Source organism: Opisthocomus hoazin, chromosome 4 (assembly GCF_030867145.1).
Source record: "Opisthocomus hoazin isolate bOpiHoa1 chromosome 4, bOpiHoa1.hap1, whole genome shotgun sequence".
NCBI lineage: Eukaryota > Metazoa > Chordata > Aves > Opisthocomiformes > Opisthocomidae > Opisthocomus > Opisthocomus hoazin.
The window spans coordinates 14,271,718-14,287,271 of NC_134417.1; the positions used below are offsets into that span (position 1 = coordinate 14,271,718).

The 15,554-nt window shown below is 39.4% G+C and overlaps 1 protein-coding gene and 1 long non-coding RNA gene across 2 annotated transcripts in view; one reads left to right on the forward strand and one right to left on the reverse strand.

The window, feature by feature from the left end:
* CPB1 (carboxypeptidase B1) overlaps positions 1-5,946 on the forward strand; it is a 20,657-nt gene extending 14,711 nt beyond the window's left edge. Inside the window, exons 10-11 of the mRNA XM_009944825.1 lie at positions 4,480-4,564; positions 5,759-5,946. Of these exons, the coding sequence (XP_009943127.1) occupies positions 4,480-4,564; positions 5,759-5,946 (273 nt within the window). The remainder of the gene's footprint in view (positions 1-4,479; positions 4,565-5,758) is intronic.
* Positions 5,178-15,554, reverse strand: LOC142361120 (uncharacterized). Its single transcript, XR_012763642.1, has 3 exons — positions 14,691-15,554; positions 7,598-7,675; positions 5,178-6,690 (listed from the first exon to the last, which is right to left on the reverse strand). It is a non-coding gene; the product is annotated as an uncharacterized LOC142361120 (long non-coding RNA).

Here is a 15,554-nt window from a genome sequence, read left to right on the forward strand (position 1 = left end):
TAGGTAAACAAGAAACTCAGTGCCAAATACATGTCTGCAGCCAGCTCATCCTCACTGTCAGATTAATGTATTATCATAGTTTGGCACGCCGCAGAATACTATATTAATTTACAACCCAAGATGATTTTCTAGGCATGGGATTTCAGTTTGTATTACTTGAAGGCATACTGGCCACGTTAGTTATAGTTTAAGCCCACCGAAATTCACCTTCCGTGTTGGGTTGGTCTAGCATTTCTTTCCTACTTGAGTGCTTAAAATAGGATACAGTAGAAAGTGGAGATATGCCCAGAGTCTGTGCAGCCTGCAAGAAGAGTGAATTTCAAATATATTACATGACTTTGCGAATATCAGTCTGATTATTTAACCTGATGCCTGGAAGCAAAGTTTTTTCATTCCTGACTTGATTCCTGAATGTGTTTAAGATATATGGAGACCTGTGTGTAAGAATTTTTGAACAGCACAAATCCTATCACCTAAGAGACTCAAACAGACCAATGAGGAGTTGCAACCTATGCTGTTGTTGTATCTGTGCTGTTGCAAACCCCTGTGATAGTACTGCTTGTTACAAGTAAATATCAGTAAATTCAACCGGGAAGCACAACAAACAGGAAGGTGGGCAAAAAAGCAATATTTGGAATTGGCTTCACAGCTCCTCCACCGAGTTTGCCGTAGCAAATGTCCCGCAAAAGAACTGCTCTGTACTGACAGTCTCACAATTGTGAAAAGGAGGTTTTTAGTAGCAGCATCTTCCAGATGAAGCTCAGGTATGAATCTGGCTCAGACAAGAGTCTCCAACAGGTGTAGAGCACATTCATCCTAACTCAGTGCCACTGGAAACCCTCTCACCAGGGATCAATTTATTAAACACTCTGTGAGACTGCCACAGAGAAATAGGCTTGCAAATTAAAAAGAAGCATCATACTGAAGTCCTCCCCTTGGCTGGATTCCATGGACTCTTGGGGGAGATGCTTAACTATGAGCAACATCGGATTAGTGAACTAAATTACCATCAGCCATGGAAGTCTGTTTTTACTGGCAAAACGGGAAGCCTCAGAAGTTTAGCTTCATTTGGCTGAAGCTAACTTTGCAAATACTGCATTTTCAGACTTTCATTACAAAGAAACTTGAGGATCGCCTAAGTAGCACGTAAGTCTGAGGTGAAGCAAGAATACAGTTTTCAGCCTCGAGCAAATCAGTTTGCAGTCCAATGAGGGGAGAGAGCAAGAGGTCCAGTCAATCAGCGAGCAGGCTTCTCCAGATCCCTGTCAGACTGTGAGGGCAAAGGGAGTTGTCCACATGCAGCAGCTGCACACTCAACGTCCCTGAAGAGTTTCCAAATAGCCGCAATCTGCTGGCAAATCTAGCCTGATGACACAAGAGTAAAATGAGGGAGATGCTCCCCAAAAAATTACCTATTAACACACAGAAGATACTTAGCCTGATAATTTATCTTGTTAGTTCAAACCTCCAGATGTGGTGAGAAAGAGAGGCCAGTAAATTATATTTCATTAAAGGCTAATAACAAAAAACAGGTTTAAAGGTTGTGAATGTCTCACTGGCCCATGCACTCTGTGCACAAGATCAAGCAAAATATTAGTAATTGCTGTGTAAACACAGCTGGGTGATCCGCACAAGGAGTACTACCTGCTGCTGCAATGACCAGCTCTGCGAGTTCAGCTGCACGTCAGAAGCTGAAAAGTAATTTCTGCTCCCAGTTACGAGGTATTAATTTGGAGTTATTTCTAGGACTTCAGGGCGCCAGTTTTTTCTCTGCTACTATAACTCTCAGCAAAATTTTCCTTGCAAGAGAGGGATTCTTAACAGTAAAAAACCAAACCAAACAAACCCTAAACAAACCCCAGCAATTCAGTCAAGCCAGTTACACAAAGAGATCTAGAAAATCACTCAATGGCAAAGAGTATCCTCAAAGGTCAAAAAGATAGTGATGTTTCTCCTTGCAGCTGTATTCCAAATAACATACAGGCTTGAAAATCCAAACACTTTTCAAAAGCTACATATCACTTTCCCTTTTGGAAAATGCTAAGCATTGTTAGTATACCTTTGCATAACTCTCCATGTTATTTCCTTTTTATGGATGGTTTTGAGTAATTCTGCTATTTAAAAAAAAAAAAAAAGAAAAAAATCCTCATACTTTGTATTTACATCAATACTCAGAAGTATCTACTTAATTTTTATTACTCCTGCTATTTTGTATGATATTATTATTATTAAGAGGAGGCTTTAGTTCCTGTAAAGTTGAAAATCTTTTTTTTTTTACCTTTAGGTTTTGGACTGTAAATCTATTAGGAAAGCAAATAGTAGAGAGTCACTTAGAGGAAAAAAATCAGATATCAGAACTTCTGATAAAGTTTCATTTCATGATGAAGTCATAAAAGCTCAGTCACGTTTTTAACTTAGAGAGGGTCATTTAAAATACGACCTCGATCTCCAACCTGGAGAACTTGAGGAAGTTGTTTATTTGGATTCCAGGCTCTTAACAGCTGGAAATCTCAACTGCTCTTTCTACAAATTTCTCTTTTTACAACTTCCTGGCCAATAATTAAAAAATCCCTCAGGTAAAAAGATTTCCTGACATACTTTTTCTGGTATCTCTTCTGGTATGATTTAAAGACATCATTTGGCAGCTGTTCGTCCCACAGAGCATCTCTGCAGTTCTATTGTTCCTACCAGTTTACTAAAGAGAGAGCAAATACTAGTTATCGATAGGTCCATACATAATACCAGACTATCTTTACAAATTTAATTTCTACTTTGCATATATTTGAAAAGAGGAAGAATCACTTTATATTTAAAAATTAGTCTACTATTGAGAGAACTGAGATTTGACTCACTCTCAGCTGCTGATTAAATGTACATATTATAAACAAAAGATGACTGGAGAAAAGATGGTATCACTAGCACGTTATAGTCTCCAACCCCTACAATTCCCTCAACGTGTGTTAAAAATTATTGTGGATTTTAGAAAAATCAGCTTGTTATTGGATTAAAAAATACCCAAACAAACAAAAAACCACCAACATTGGAGGGAGCTCAGCTACCCCAGTTGCTCTGAATCCAAGACTGTGAATGCAAAGCAACAACATTCTTCCTACAGTCGTTTGTGTTTGGGCAAGAGAGAGGCCAGAAGCCAAACCTCGCATTCAGGTACAGCCAATGTTATAGGTGGGAGGACAAGGTTCAAATACTCCTTCGTCTGCCTTGTTTAAATATTCTCAATGTGCTAAATGACCACAAATTCCTACAGCAAACTGCTATAATTCTAGGATGTTCAAAATCCAACATTTGGGAATGGGGAAACGCTTGTAATCCTGCAACAAATACTAGACTGCCAGTGCTAATGCAAACGTATTTTGATGCTGTTTTGTAGAAGCTGAGAAAGTTCTCTCACTTAACGACGATTTTCTAAACACATTGTCCATTATGCCCGAGTAATTCACAGGAAAACTTGAAGTATAAGGATGAACAGAGAATATTTTACAATATATCTTCCACTGGGAAGTAAGCCAAAATACAACCTACAGAGAAAGAAGGGCCTTGAGGAAATTCCTGGAATAGTAAGCGGTTCAGCTGCAAGCTATAAAGACAGATATGGCAACCTATTGCTTATTCTTATATTGAACATCTGCTTTCAAAAATCATTCATATTTATCATCTGTTAGTAATACTTTTCATGTTTTATTACCAACATGCTGCATAATGAAGAACTGGAAAAGCCACACGTTCCAAAGAAAAGTCTGTAATTTTCCTTAACGCAAGCATACAAAGCTTCACAGTACTATTGATGGGTCTGATCCAGCCCTCACTGAAATCAGTGGGAGCTGAATGAGTCCCTCTGTGCACAGGAAATGAATTGAAATTAATGAGACTACATATGGTTTCAAGGTAATTTATGCCTTTTTCTGGCTGTTAATATTTATAAGACCTTAATCTGTTTCCACTTGTATCAGTGTTCAGCTCCACTGACGAAGCTGACTCTGTACTGAATTTATAGCTGCATAAACAGAAGGAAAAGAAAGGCTATTGTATGTTCACAATTTACTGTACCAAGTTATTATTATTCTTGAAGATTCTCTTATCTCTAAATAAGATGACTTATTTAGTTTTAATCTCGTACAAGTTTCTTCTAAGTATAGAAAATCCTGTTACCTGTTGTTCCCTTGCCTATCCAAACTATACTGGACTACAGAGCAGGCTGTACATCAATAGAGCAATACACAGACTGGACTATGCTCCATTACAGCTTGGAGCACGAGCTCTTCACTGATAAGCTCTTTTCACAACAACAGGACAAGCTCTGCCTTATCAGCTACTGACTTCTAGTCATTCTGAGAGGTGAACAACAGTTTTCAGATAAAAAGTTCTCAAGCATGGCTCTTCAGTTTATTCAACAATGTATTTGCTTAGATTCACTCAGAAAACTTCTGAAAATCTGTATTTATCATCCTTCTTTTCGTACAGAATTCCATTGCTAAAGCTGCATCCAAACAGCTGGCCAGTTTATATAATACTGATTATTCGTGCGGCCCAGGAGCTACAACAATCTGTAAGTACTGGCCTAAATATGCTAGCCATCTATATTAAGTGATACCAAAACTATCAAATGCAGTTTTCTAGTGATTCTTTCCCTTCACAAGCAGTCCCCTTCTTTCTTCACATGCACCTGCTCAGAGGTATATATGGAATCTGTCATTTCTAAAACACAGGGTAATATATGCCTTAAGGATCGCAGGCAGTGTGTGACCCCTTGGAAGGTAAAGTGATGTGGTAAAGTGTTTAGGAATTCATGTGCATAGCATGAATTCCTAGATCATACGCAGCTTAGATTTAAACATAAAAATCCTCACCTGAGATTTTCTGCATTTCCAGTATCTCCAAGTCAGAGTGAAAAGATGATGTGAATCCTAAAGAATGACTTCAACCACTCTAGCAACATAGATAATTATTTACTTTGCATTACAGTCTGAGAAACGTACTAATAACAATTCCATTCTTGGGAACTCAGCTGTCAGGATATGGCCTTTGCAGTGTCAAAAGCTGAGCTGAGGTTGTCAAATCCAGATTTCTAGAACTTTAATATCTCCTGTATTTAAGATCTCTTAATTTACTTAAATATGGAAACTAATCTCTTTTCTCTATTTCTCTTTCCTTCAATAATTAAAAACACTTTAAAAACCAGTTTCTCACAATTTTTATAATATTCATGGAGATTTTTCCTTTAAAAATGGTTTAGTGATGCTTAGCAATTCTGGAGGTTCTTTCCTTAGCAAAAGAGACTGCCTTCATTGTACCAAAGTACTGAAATGGGAGGGTGCCGTTTGTCCAGAAGAAAAAGATGGAGCTGATATCCCAGATCGGCAGTTCCTTCAGATCTGTATGAACCTCAAAAAGTTATCCAGTGAAAGGGTGTTTGCTTCTATCATCAGATAGAACCCCTGCAAGCGTGCTGTTCTCCTGTTCCTTAGACATTCCTCCTATGGGCTCCCCACAACATTGACAAGGAGGGAGCAGTTTAGCTCATTTACATTTGCTTGCGTGCATCAGCTGGAACGAAGCTCACAAATGGCCTACAATCACAGAAGTTTTCCCAGGAGCAGCAGAAATCAATGAATTCACTCAATATGCCTTTTTATCTGTCCTTTCTGCATTTCTGGCTACGTGACTTGACTCCAAGTATATCACACTTCAATGCATAGCCACACTTTTCCAGTTAAGCTTTATTTTACTTCTTTATCAACAGATCCCGCTGCAGGGGGCTCTGATGACTGGGCTTACGACCAAGGCATCAAGTACTCTTTCACTTTTGAGCTCCGAGACACTGGTAGATATGGTTTTCTTCTCCCTGAATCTCAAATACAGCCAACTTGTGAAGAGACTCTACTTGCTGTTAAACATATTGCCAATTATGTCCTTGAGCACTTGTATTAGAACAGAGTTCGAAAAAAACTATTAAAGAAGGTTTTATTCAAAGATGCCTTGCTTTTTATTCTTCCCTAACAATAGGTTTTTATTTCTCTTCACTTAATGTTCTTACTCATATTCTTAGTCCATCATAGGTTAATAAAACTACAAGTTTGTCAAGAGAAATTGTATCTTTTTTTAAGACAACTGATATAGAATCATAGAGTTGTTTGGGTTGGAAGTGATCTTGAAAGGCCATCTAGCCCAACCCTCCTGCAATGAGCAGGGACATCTTCAGCTAGACCAGGTTGCTCAGAGCCCCATTCAACCTGACTTTGAATGTTTCCAGGGATGGGGCCTTCACCTCCTCCCTGGACAACCTGTTCCAGTGTGTCACCATGCTGACTGTAAAAAAATTCTTTCTTGTATATAATCTGAATCTACCCTCTTTCAGTTTAAAACTATTACCCCTTGTCCTATCGCAACAGGCCCTGCTAAAAAGTCTGTCCCCTTCTTTCTTACAAGCCCCCTTTAAGTATTGAAAAGCCGTAATAAGGTCCCCCCAGAGCCTTCCCTTCTCCAGGCTGAACAGCCCCAACTCTCTCAGCCTTTCCTCACAGGAGAGGTGTTCCAGCCCTCTGATCATTGTTGTGGCCTCCGCTGACTCCGCTCCAACAGGTCCATGTCTTTCCTCTGCTGAGGGCTCCAGAGCTGGACGCAGGACTCCAGGTGACGTCTCACCAGAGCACAGGCAGGGTGTGGTCAGGGGGTCTAAAAAGAAGGAGCACTAAGAAGCTTAATCAACCTAAGGTAAAGGTTGCCTTAATGATTACAATTATCTTCATTTAATCCAGGGCAAATGGGCAGAGCACTAGAATTTACACAGCCTGAATGCTAAGCAGAATGAAAACAGCTAGATGATTTATATGAATGCACTTTCATCCAACAATTCATTGTCTTAATGGCAATAGTAGCAAGCAAAAGTTCAGATCACACACTTCTAAAATGACGTTAGCTATGATATGATCTTGTGAATTTTCTCAAAACCCCTAAAACTAGTTTGGATCTGAGGTCACTGCTAGTCCGATCTGAACTTGGTGCTGAAGATTAAAATTAATATTAAAGATCAAGACTTGATACAAATTGTGCTATAAACTATCCTGCATTTAAGGCTCTCACACTCACTACAGTAGTGTTTCTCAATCTATTCTCAGCATCCTGGTACTTCCTGGGGCCCCACATGTTCCTACTGTCAAGAGCGGAAGGATCGTAAATAGCCATAAAGACTAGGACTGGAGATAGATGATTAACTGCTTCTTTCATGGGAAGCTGTAAAGACTTTTCCCCTCCCGATCAATTTTCTGTACAGGTAATGTGGGTCTGATCAGGTCAGAGTGAGGGGGAGTGATAAATAGCCACTCTGGGCAGCTTTCTCGTGCAGCCGCAGAAAATGCGTTTGGCATTTACTAATGCTGTTTAGAGCTTGGTTAATATGAGACACACTCTGCAGAAAGATGGAGAAAAACCTTATGTCAACATGGAACCTAGCTGATCTCCCTGCCATCGCTGGAAGCTCTGAACAGAGACTTCCACTGTCCGTTGATGCTCCTGATATTAGCACTATTTCTGGCAGGTTCCTAGCCGATGCATGCAAAACAGCCCATGAAATAGATCTTACTGAGAAAATGGTTCTCCCAATAAAATCACCAAATTCGGACTGGTCAAAAACTAAGTGTTCTCCTTTTTTGCCTCTTCTCTGTGGAGGGAAACAGAAAGACAAGGTTCAATTTAAAATGACACTTTCATTTACACATATAAGAAAAAAGAAGGAACGCATCCACTAGCCCTCTCCAATTAACCCAGCAGCACTCAGATTAAACCAGTCCTCACACAGGACTGGTCCATCTGTTTCTGATCACTGGTGAAACTGAACCTATGTGTGAAAGTAGCACATACCCGTGAAAAAACATGTCATTCTGTTTTGCAACAGAAGTGGGGGCAAGGATAATCAGCATTACTAAAAACAGCACAGGATGCAAGCAGAACATACCAGCCAGAGCCAAACATGTCACAAGGGGCAGAAAAATAAATTACTCAGAATATAAAATATTTTGGCTAATTTTAACCAAGTATTAACAACCACCCAGGGACTATCCTGACTATAACTGTATTATTTGGGAAGATATCACAGGCGTTACACCGACTGAAAGGTGAATTGTTGGTATGCAGCACCATTCATTACTACGAAGGCTCTTTGTAGCGCTGCAGGCAACCAAACAAATACAGTGGAGGGGTTGGTCACGGCACCCAGCAGCTCCAGCAGTGTTAGGGTTACCCCAGTTAACCTCAAACTGTGACTCCGAGGCAGGAGATGGCACACATTTGGTAGCTCTGACATTCACAAAGTCAAATCACAGCAAGGTAGCGATAAGCAGCTTTTCTGTGCCTTCTCCACAGAAGGTGCTCACTAGCACCTCTGGTCAAATTACACAGATGCAGAGAAGAGCAGCAATTAAACGTGATATATCATCCATGGAGCATGCAACATAAACCAAAGATTATATGGGAGAAATTTAAGCAGGAAAGGACATTCTGCTAGCAGGCAAGTTGTTACGGCAGAGACAGTGAAAGAAAACACGGAGAGGAAGCAAAGGTTAGGCAACAAGTCACGATGCTTGAAATTTCAGCACTGCTTTCAAAAAACAGAAAATCCACATGCAAAACCAATTGATAATATATTTTCAAAGATGCCATTGTAGTTATTTGGAACCAGTTCCTCAGTTACAAAATAGTTCTTCCCGAGAACCAGTAGAGACACAAAAAAACAAACATACATATATGGATGACGGAGGTACATTTTGACATTTGTAAAAGGTGAACTTTTTCAATAACCCTAAAGAAAAATTACCGGTCTTCTCCACACTGAATCTTCTTCTTGCTTTCTAAAACCAAATAAATCCATAAATCCCGCTTTGAGCAGGCAGTTGAATTGGATGGTCTCAATTGGTCCCATCCAACCTCAACTACTTTGTGATCCTGTGCGATTAATCTCTGCCTGATGCAGGTCAGCCAAGGACTGAGATGAACAACTGTAGCTTTTCCTATTTAATTTATATTGTTCCTTAATTAGATATATAGAAAAGGATCATTCTGTTTTCTTGGTTAAGAATCACACAAAAAAACTGCCATCGTTCTCATTTAAGCTACTGTTTAGCTAAATACATTCAAACAGTCAATTCACTTCAATGCTACAAAACTCAAAAGGAATTAAGAAGCTATTAAGTGTTTAAAAGACAGTGTACTCTCTGCTTACCAAGTCTCACAGGAGTGATATTGAAGATACCAGATCACTCACAGAGGAGACGTCCCTTCAGTACAAATCACAGTCACAAAGGCCTGACAAAGGCAGCACTAGACACGTTCTTAATTATTTCTCATATGAAGCAGGTAACGCACACACAAAAATGAATGAAGTACAGTAAGTCCCAAACAGTTGTATGAGTTAAACACATGATTCTGGGGAAGATATTTTCAAGTTTGCTCAAAGTTCTCAAGCAGCTGCTGACACACAGTGGTAATTCAGAGAAGGAAGCTCTTGTTCTTAATGATCCAGACTCAAATGCCTCAAAATCTGTGCTAGAAATTAAACCTATGCTTCCAATGCAGCCTGTTCTGAGCTCTGCTTCGCTGACATATGGCCTCAGTACGCTTCCTGTCACTTTGGATTTTTCCAGGGACAGATGTGGGCTGTGCAGTGAAGCAGGTTGCCTCTGTGCTCCCCACTGCACTCGCTACAGCTGCGCTACAGCTGTGTACGCAGTCTTTTACCACAAGAGGAGAGGAAACAGCCAAACGCTGCTTCCGAGAATGGGATTGCATCCCTGTCCTTTACAGGAAGGACGCTAGGCTACTTGCAGTAAACTTTGCAACCACAGAAAATAGGGAATTTGCTATAAATAAATGAATATGTACAGCTTAGCCAAGAAATAGGGAAACATTGTAAAACATCTAAAACTTATTTTTCAAATCTTTTTAAGCAAAGTACCCCAGTTTCTTGGCAAACACTGAAGTGTTTCCTTTCTGCATTTAACAGAAGACCAAAGATGCTTAACTCTGGATGTCTTCAAGGAAAGTATGAATCACATTGCTTTATCATAGAATCAACCCCCAATTTCCTGGCTTCATGGGGAAAAATCAAATATTCATGTTTCTCTTTAATACATCGATAAATTAAGCCATAAGAACCAGCATAAAGACTGTAATGAAAAGAAAAAAGGGAAACAGTTCAGGAGTAATGGCTGTCAGATCCCTGAGGATCGCTGTGCTGCTGCTGACACCAGTGAGTGAGGCCACAGAGAACAGCTCAATGTCACAACGATCAACCGGCTCGTGTCCAGAAGTGATACAGCTCAGAGCATCTCTGTTCCTACCAGAGTTAGTCCATAACCTAATAAATCTGCTATGAAAATCAAGAGATGCTAGTGAACTTTAAAAATGACAAACAGACCTCAAAAGACAAATATGCTGCGATGCAGCACTGACATCATTGTTGACACGTATGTTGTATCATCACTCATCAGCATGGTCCCTTTTCTGTCATTGCAAGTGTGCAAAATTCTCAGATTATGAAACTGTAAATACAGTAGTAGATGCAAAAAGCCTGATTTTCACCGATATTTTCATGTCCCTGTTCATAGGATGTGCGTGCATAAAGATAATAACCTCACATACATAGTTTTAGAAGTTCAAGCATTAAACACACTTAGCAGAACTATTCTAATGTTGAGGTTTAGAGTACGTAGTATAAAACCTGAGATCCTTTTCTCTTAAAAAAATACCCCTCGCATATGACAGCAGATCCTCTTTTCACCCAATCTCTTCCTAGGTCTCTGCACAGTACTGCCACCAAGGTCTAAATTTACTCTTCATCCACCCTGGAGTAAGTGAAAGCAAAAGCAGGTCCTCCTTGTGGTATATTCAACTAATGAGTTCAGGCCTATTGAAATCAACACTTATTTTACTCAGAAACTAAACTGCGAATGCTGAAAAAAAAATTGGAATTTCACTGAGTGTTTTCATGTTATTTTTCAGATAGCTTCTATTGATTCTTCAATGGTTTTTTAAATGTGCTCAGAAATTGAATGAATAAAGGGCTCAAAAGGGAATGTTCATTTTATACAGACTTTCAGAAAACTATTCTTACATTTTTCTCCACAAATGGAAATGCTGTTCATGACCTGAAGGCTTTCTTTAAGGATCATAAATAGAACATTTCTTATTTGAATGGAACTAGAATTCCTAATGACACAACGATGTTTTATACTTTCCCTCTTTCGATATGTATCTTTGAATCATGCCTGAAAAGCAACAATATAATCCTGATAAATGTGGAATACCTCTCCTCCATTTAAAAGGAAGGCTGAATAGAAAATGATGCTTTCTTTCTAGCTTTTGTCACCACTACTCCTTTGCAGTTTCAGTCTCTCACATCTCCACTGTAAGTTATACTGTCACTGACAGCAGTTGTGGCAACAATATATTCAGCAACAAAAAAATGTTTAGAAATGACGAACTATTTTTAAAGGTTCTTAACACAAAATGAATGTTATGTGCTTTCTAAATTAGAAAATCCATTACACCTCAGAACTTAAAAAATAAAAGAAATTAAAACCTCCTTTTTAAAAAGCCCTATTACACTATACTTACACTGGACTTGGTTCAGGTATCCGTGAATTTTGGAAATCATGAAGAAGTTAATTTCCTAGGATCGTAATGATAGGCAGCTAAGAGAGAACTTCATTGTTAAATTGCATAGCTCTCTGTCAGCTTCTGGCTAACAACGAAAAAGTAATTATTGAGGCCATTCTGCATTTTATGTGCACTAAAATATTCACTTCAAATTTATTAAAACCTGAAATATCAAAACCTGAAATAAAGATCCCAGTACCCTCAGACTAACTTCAACCCAGACCAAACTCTGCGTGGTTGTATCTGTATACCCATAGAACATATTAAATTCTCCTAGACTTCACAGCTGGAATGAAACTCTCTTCCTGAACAGTTGCCTGCCATAACCATTACAAAAGGAAAATGATGAGCTTTGTTACAGAGCCACGCATGCAGGGAGAAGCACCCTGACCCTCTGCAGCACAGGAGGCAGTCACAGTACAGCTGCCTGTATGCTCCGAAGCCTCTACCAGGTGTAACACTGATACTGCTTCAATGGGTGGGAGAGACATCCTTCTGCAAATACCCAGTGAAAATATGCTCTCTCCACTGCTGCGCATCAAACTCTACAGTCTGAAAGCTTTGGTACTTCCAGCACACAGCTTTGTATGATGTGTTTTCTCTCCTCTCAGGACAGCTCTGGGTCTGGGAATAGTTAATTACCTTCAGATTTGTCTGAAGTTGGAGCCCTGGCTCATTCTTTCCTAGAAAGAGGTTAAAATTATTTAGTTGTCAGATAAATAGAACTTTGACAACAATAGAATGTTGAAAACAACAACTGTGTTGCACTGCTCATGGAGTACTTCAGCCTGTGAAGTACTTGGCTCGACCGAGAAGACAATTCGCAGAGCACGACGAGAAACAGCACCGCCTGTTCATGTACATCAAAGTGGTTTTGGTTTCTAATCGCATATGACTCAGTCATAACAAACTCTGTCACAAGCCAGTTTTAGTTCAATTAAATATCTTTAGGGGAAAATACATGACCAAACACAGAATCAACACTGTATCTGGGGACTGTTGATGGACACCATGAATTTATTCAGGCTACTGGGCTCTCTTAATGTTTTATTAACTTTGCCTTGGTGACCATTTTGTGTCTAGAATCCGAATTACTGGATTAGCACAAATCAGCTGTAATCTTCCTTCGCTTTTCATATCCTGCCAGCTTTCTGCGCTCTTCTGAAGCAAGGTCTTTCTCTGTCAGACTCTGTAGACCAAATAATATTTGTTGGCCCTCATGGCCTTGGATTGTGAGAAAAATACTGTCCTACTGATTTTGGACAGTAACCCTGAGGGGTTTTGAATCTCTCCTACCAAAAAGCTGTGGTTACTTTTTGTGATGGTTTTGCTCAGCCTCCCTGACCCACTTTGAGGTACAGCTCAGGAGTCAATACTGCTCTCACACGACCTTTCAAGAATTCTCCTGGCATGTTAGCATGTTTCATGTTTAGTCTATGGAGAAATAAGTTAAAGTTCATTAAAGCACATTCAGTACCAGGCACACTGAACTCAGTGGGAGATAAAACTAAGTTCCTCACAGGACTGCAGGCTATAAAACAATTAATCAAAAAGTCCACCATGACTCAAGGTGGGTCGTTGAGATCGAGTAACTTAGAAATTCTCTGCTGAGTTTCCCTCTGGCAAGCTTAGACAACACCAAACACCTTCTCCTTATAGTTGTGTAGGATGGAACATTTCAAGATTGGTGCTTGAAGGCTTTTTCAAGCTACTATGTAGATTTAAAAGAGGAAATTCAGCTGGGAATTTAGAAGCAGAAGCAAAAGTGCAGAGACTTGGGGACATTCCTGCATTTAATAGGGAAAAGTCCTTTCCAATTCCCGGAAACACATTTCTCCTCTTACCAGAGTAAATTCAGAGGCGTCAAAAAACCCTACAAAAACCAAAGCACAAACCAGTCCTTTGCCAGCAAGCACAGACTCACATACAGAATCTTTCATTTCTACAGTGCCTAGTGTTACGAGGCATGCTACCTCTCAGGAACCTCTGGACACTTAACTCTGTTGCTTCACGGTATGTTAGAAGATAGTTTCATCCATCACTAGTCACTTTTGTTTCAAGCAGAATCCCAATATGAAAGAGTTTCTTCAACACTGCATTAACTGTATGGTGAAATGAGATGCTTTCAGAACACACCGTTCCAGAACAACCACTCAACGTAGCCGATTGCCAAGGACTCACATGGCACACGCATCCTGAAGCGAGACACGGCTTCTCATGACATCTTGTGGCAGCGTGACAAGCTGACAGGGTTTTTGTTTTGTTTTCAGAAAAAACAATTCAAGATGTTGCAAACAGTGATATTACAGAAAAACAAACACACAACAAAAAGTGCCAATTTATAATCAAATTAAGGCAAACAGACCAGCACCATTTCTTTTTACTCATGTCGGAAAAAATCCCCATAAAAATATATAAAGACACAAAGTATAAAATAATAAGACTGTTAAAGTAATAAAATGAAGTCAGAAAATGGAAACAAGTTTCGTCTGAAGCAATTAAAACTGCATGTGAGCTACAGATCTAAAGGCACGTATGTATTATTAATACTTAATACATTCTTACCTATTCTAACTAGAAGATCAGAATGTCTTTTTCAACTTGTGGCTTGCAGGGAGAGATTGGTACAGAAGGGAAAAGCTTCATTGTCCAGAAACTTAATTACAAGCTGGCTCAATAAGGCTAATTTATGCTGATACTAGTTGCATATAAAAGAATAAATACTGAAACAACACATTATATTTCCCATTCGTTCTCAAATTATGTTCTGAGAAAAAAATGTCCTTTAATCATACCTGAAATAGCACAAATTGTGATTCAATATTGCCCTAATTGAAAAACATCAGCCCCAGATGATTCAATAAATGGCCCACTTTGAAAAGGATATCAGAGGTAGCTCTAATTAAATTAAACCCAACAATATTACTTAAGATAGAGCCTTATTTTTGAAAACATACTCATCCTCAAGGCACTCAAGAAAAGTGGTTTTCCCAGTCATTAACTGAGTAATGCTTAATTCTCACTTCTTTGATGGAAGGCATTCAGTTTCTCTGCGCAACTTGGCTTCCAAAATCCTCATTCAGGCTCCTCATACAGCTCCGGGGACAGTGGTAGATTTTCCTGCCAGGGCAGAAGAAACTGGGTTTGTCTAGACTTTGTTGGGGATACAGAACAAAACACAAGCAGGTTTTACGCAGTCAGAAATGAGCACTGGAGAGCAAAGAGAAAGCTTCTGGGAGGAACATTCAACCAGAACTGCTGCTGTTACTGAACAGTCAAGAAAGCGTTCTCAAAAGCAAATGTCTCTGGTAGCATGCTCAAAGCAATAAACACCCACATCAGGAATAACTCATATTTGGCCTTCAAAAGTGAAAATAAATAAATAAATCTACATTTCACTCAGGTCATGTACCCTTAGATTACCGCTTCTGCCAAATTTAGCCACAGCATGGCACAAAGGTGCCATGAACAAAGATCCTTCATTCTGCAGAGATTCACGGGAAAAGCCATTCCATGCAGTTCTGTTCCATTGAGCAGCACCCTCTGCAAATCCATCCCTTCCCTGGGAAGGAAGCGAAAGAGGAAAGTTTAAACACAGTCTTTACTCAACTGTTTCCTAGCTGTAACTTTGGAGGATATTAATATGAAGCAAGTAACATCAGTCCTGCACGGACAGGATTCATTTCACTAGATCCCTACTTTGCTCTTAAGATATTTATGATTATTTTGTAAAAAAGGTTTAAAAGAGCTGATCTACATCCTGCAAGTACTGCTCATCTTTACAAACCACAAATGCAAAGTGTACTTATGTGTCCTCCTTACAGTGACGTTACTGTGTCCTGAAATAATTAGCACAGGTAGGAAAGACAATCTCGTCAGAGCTAGGA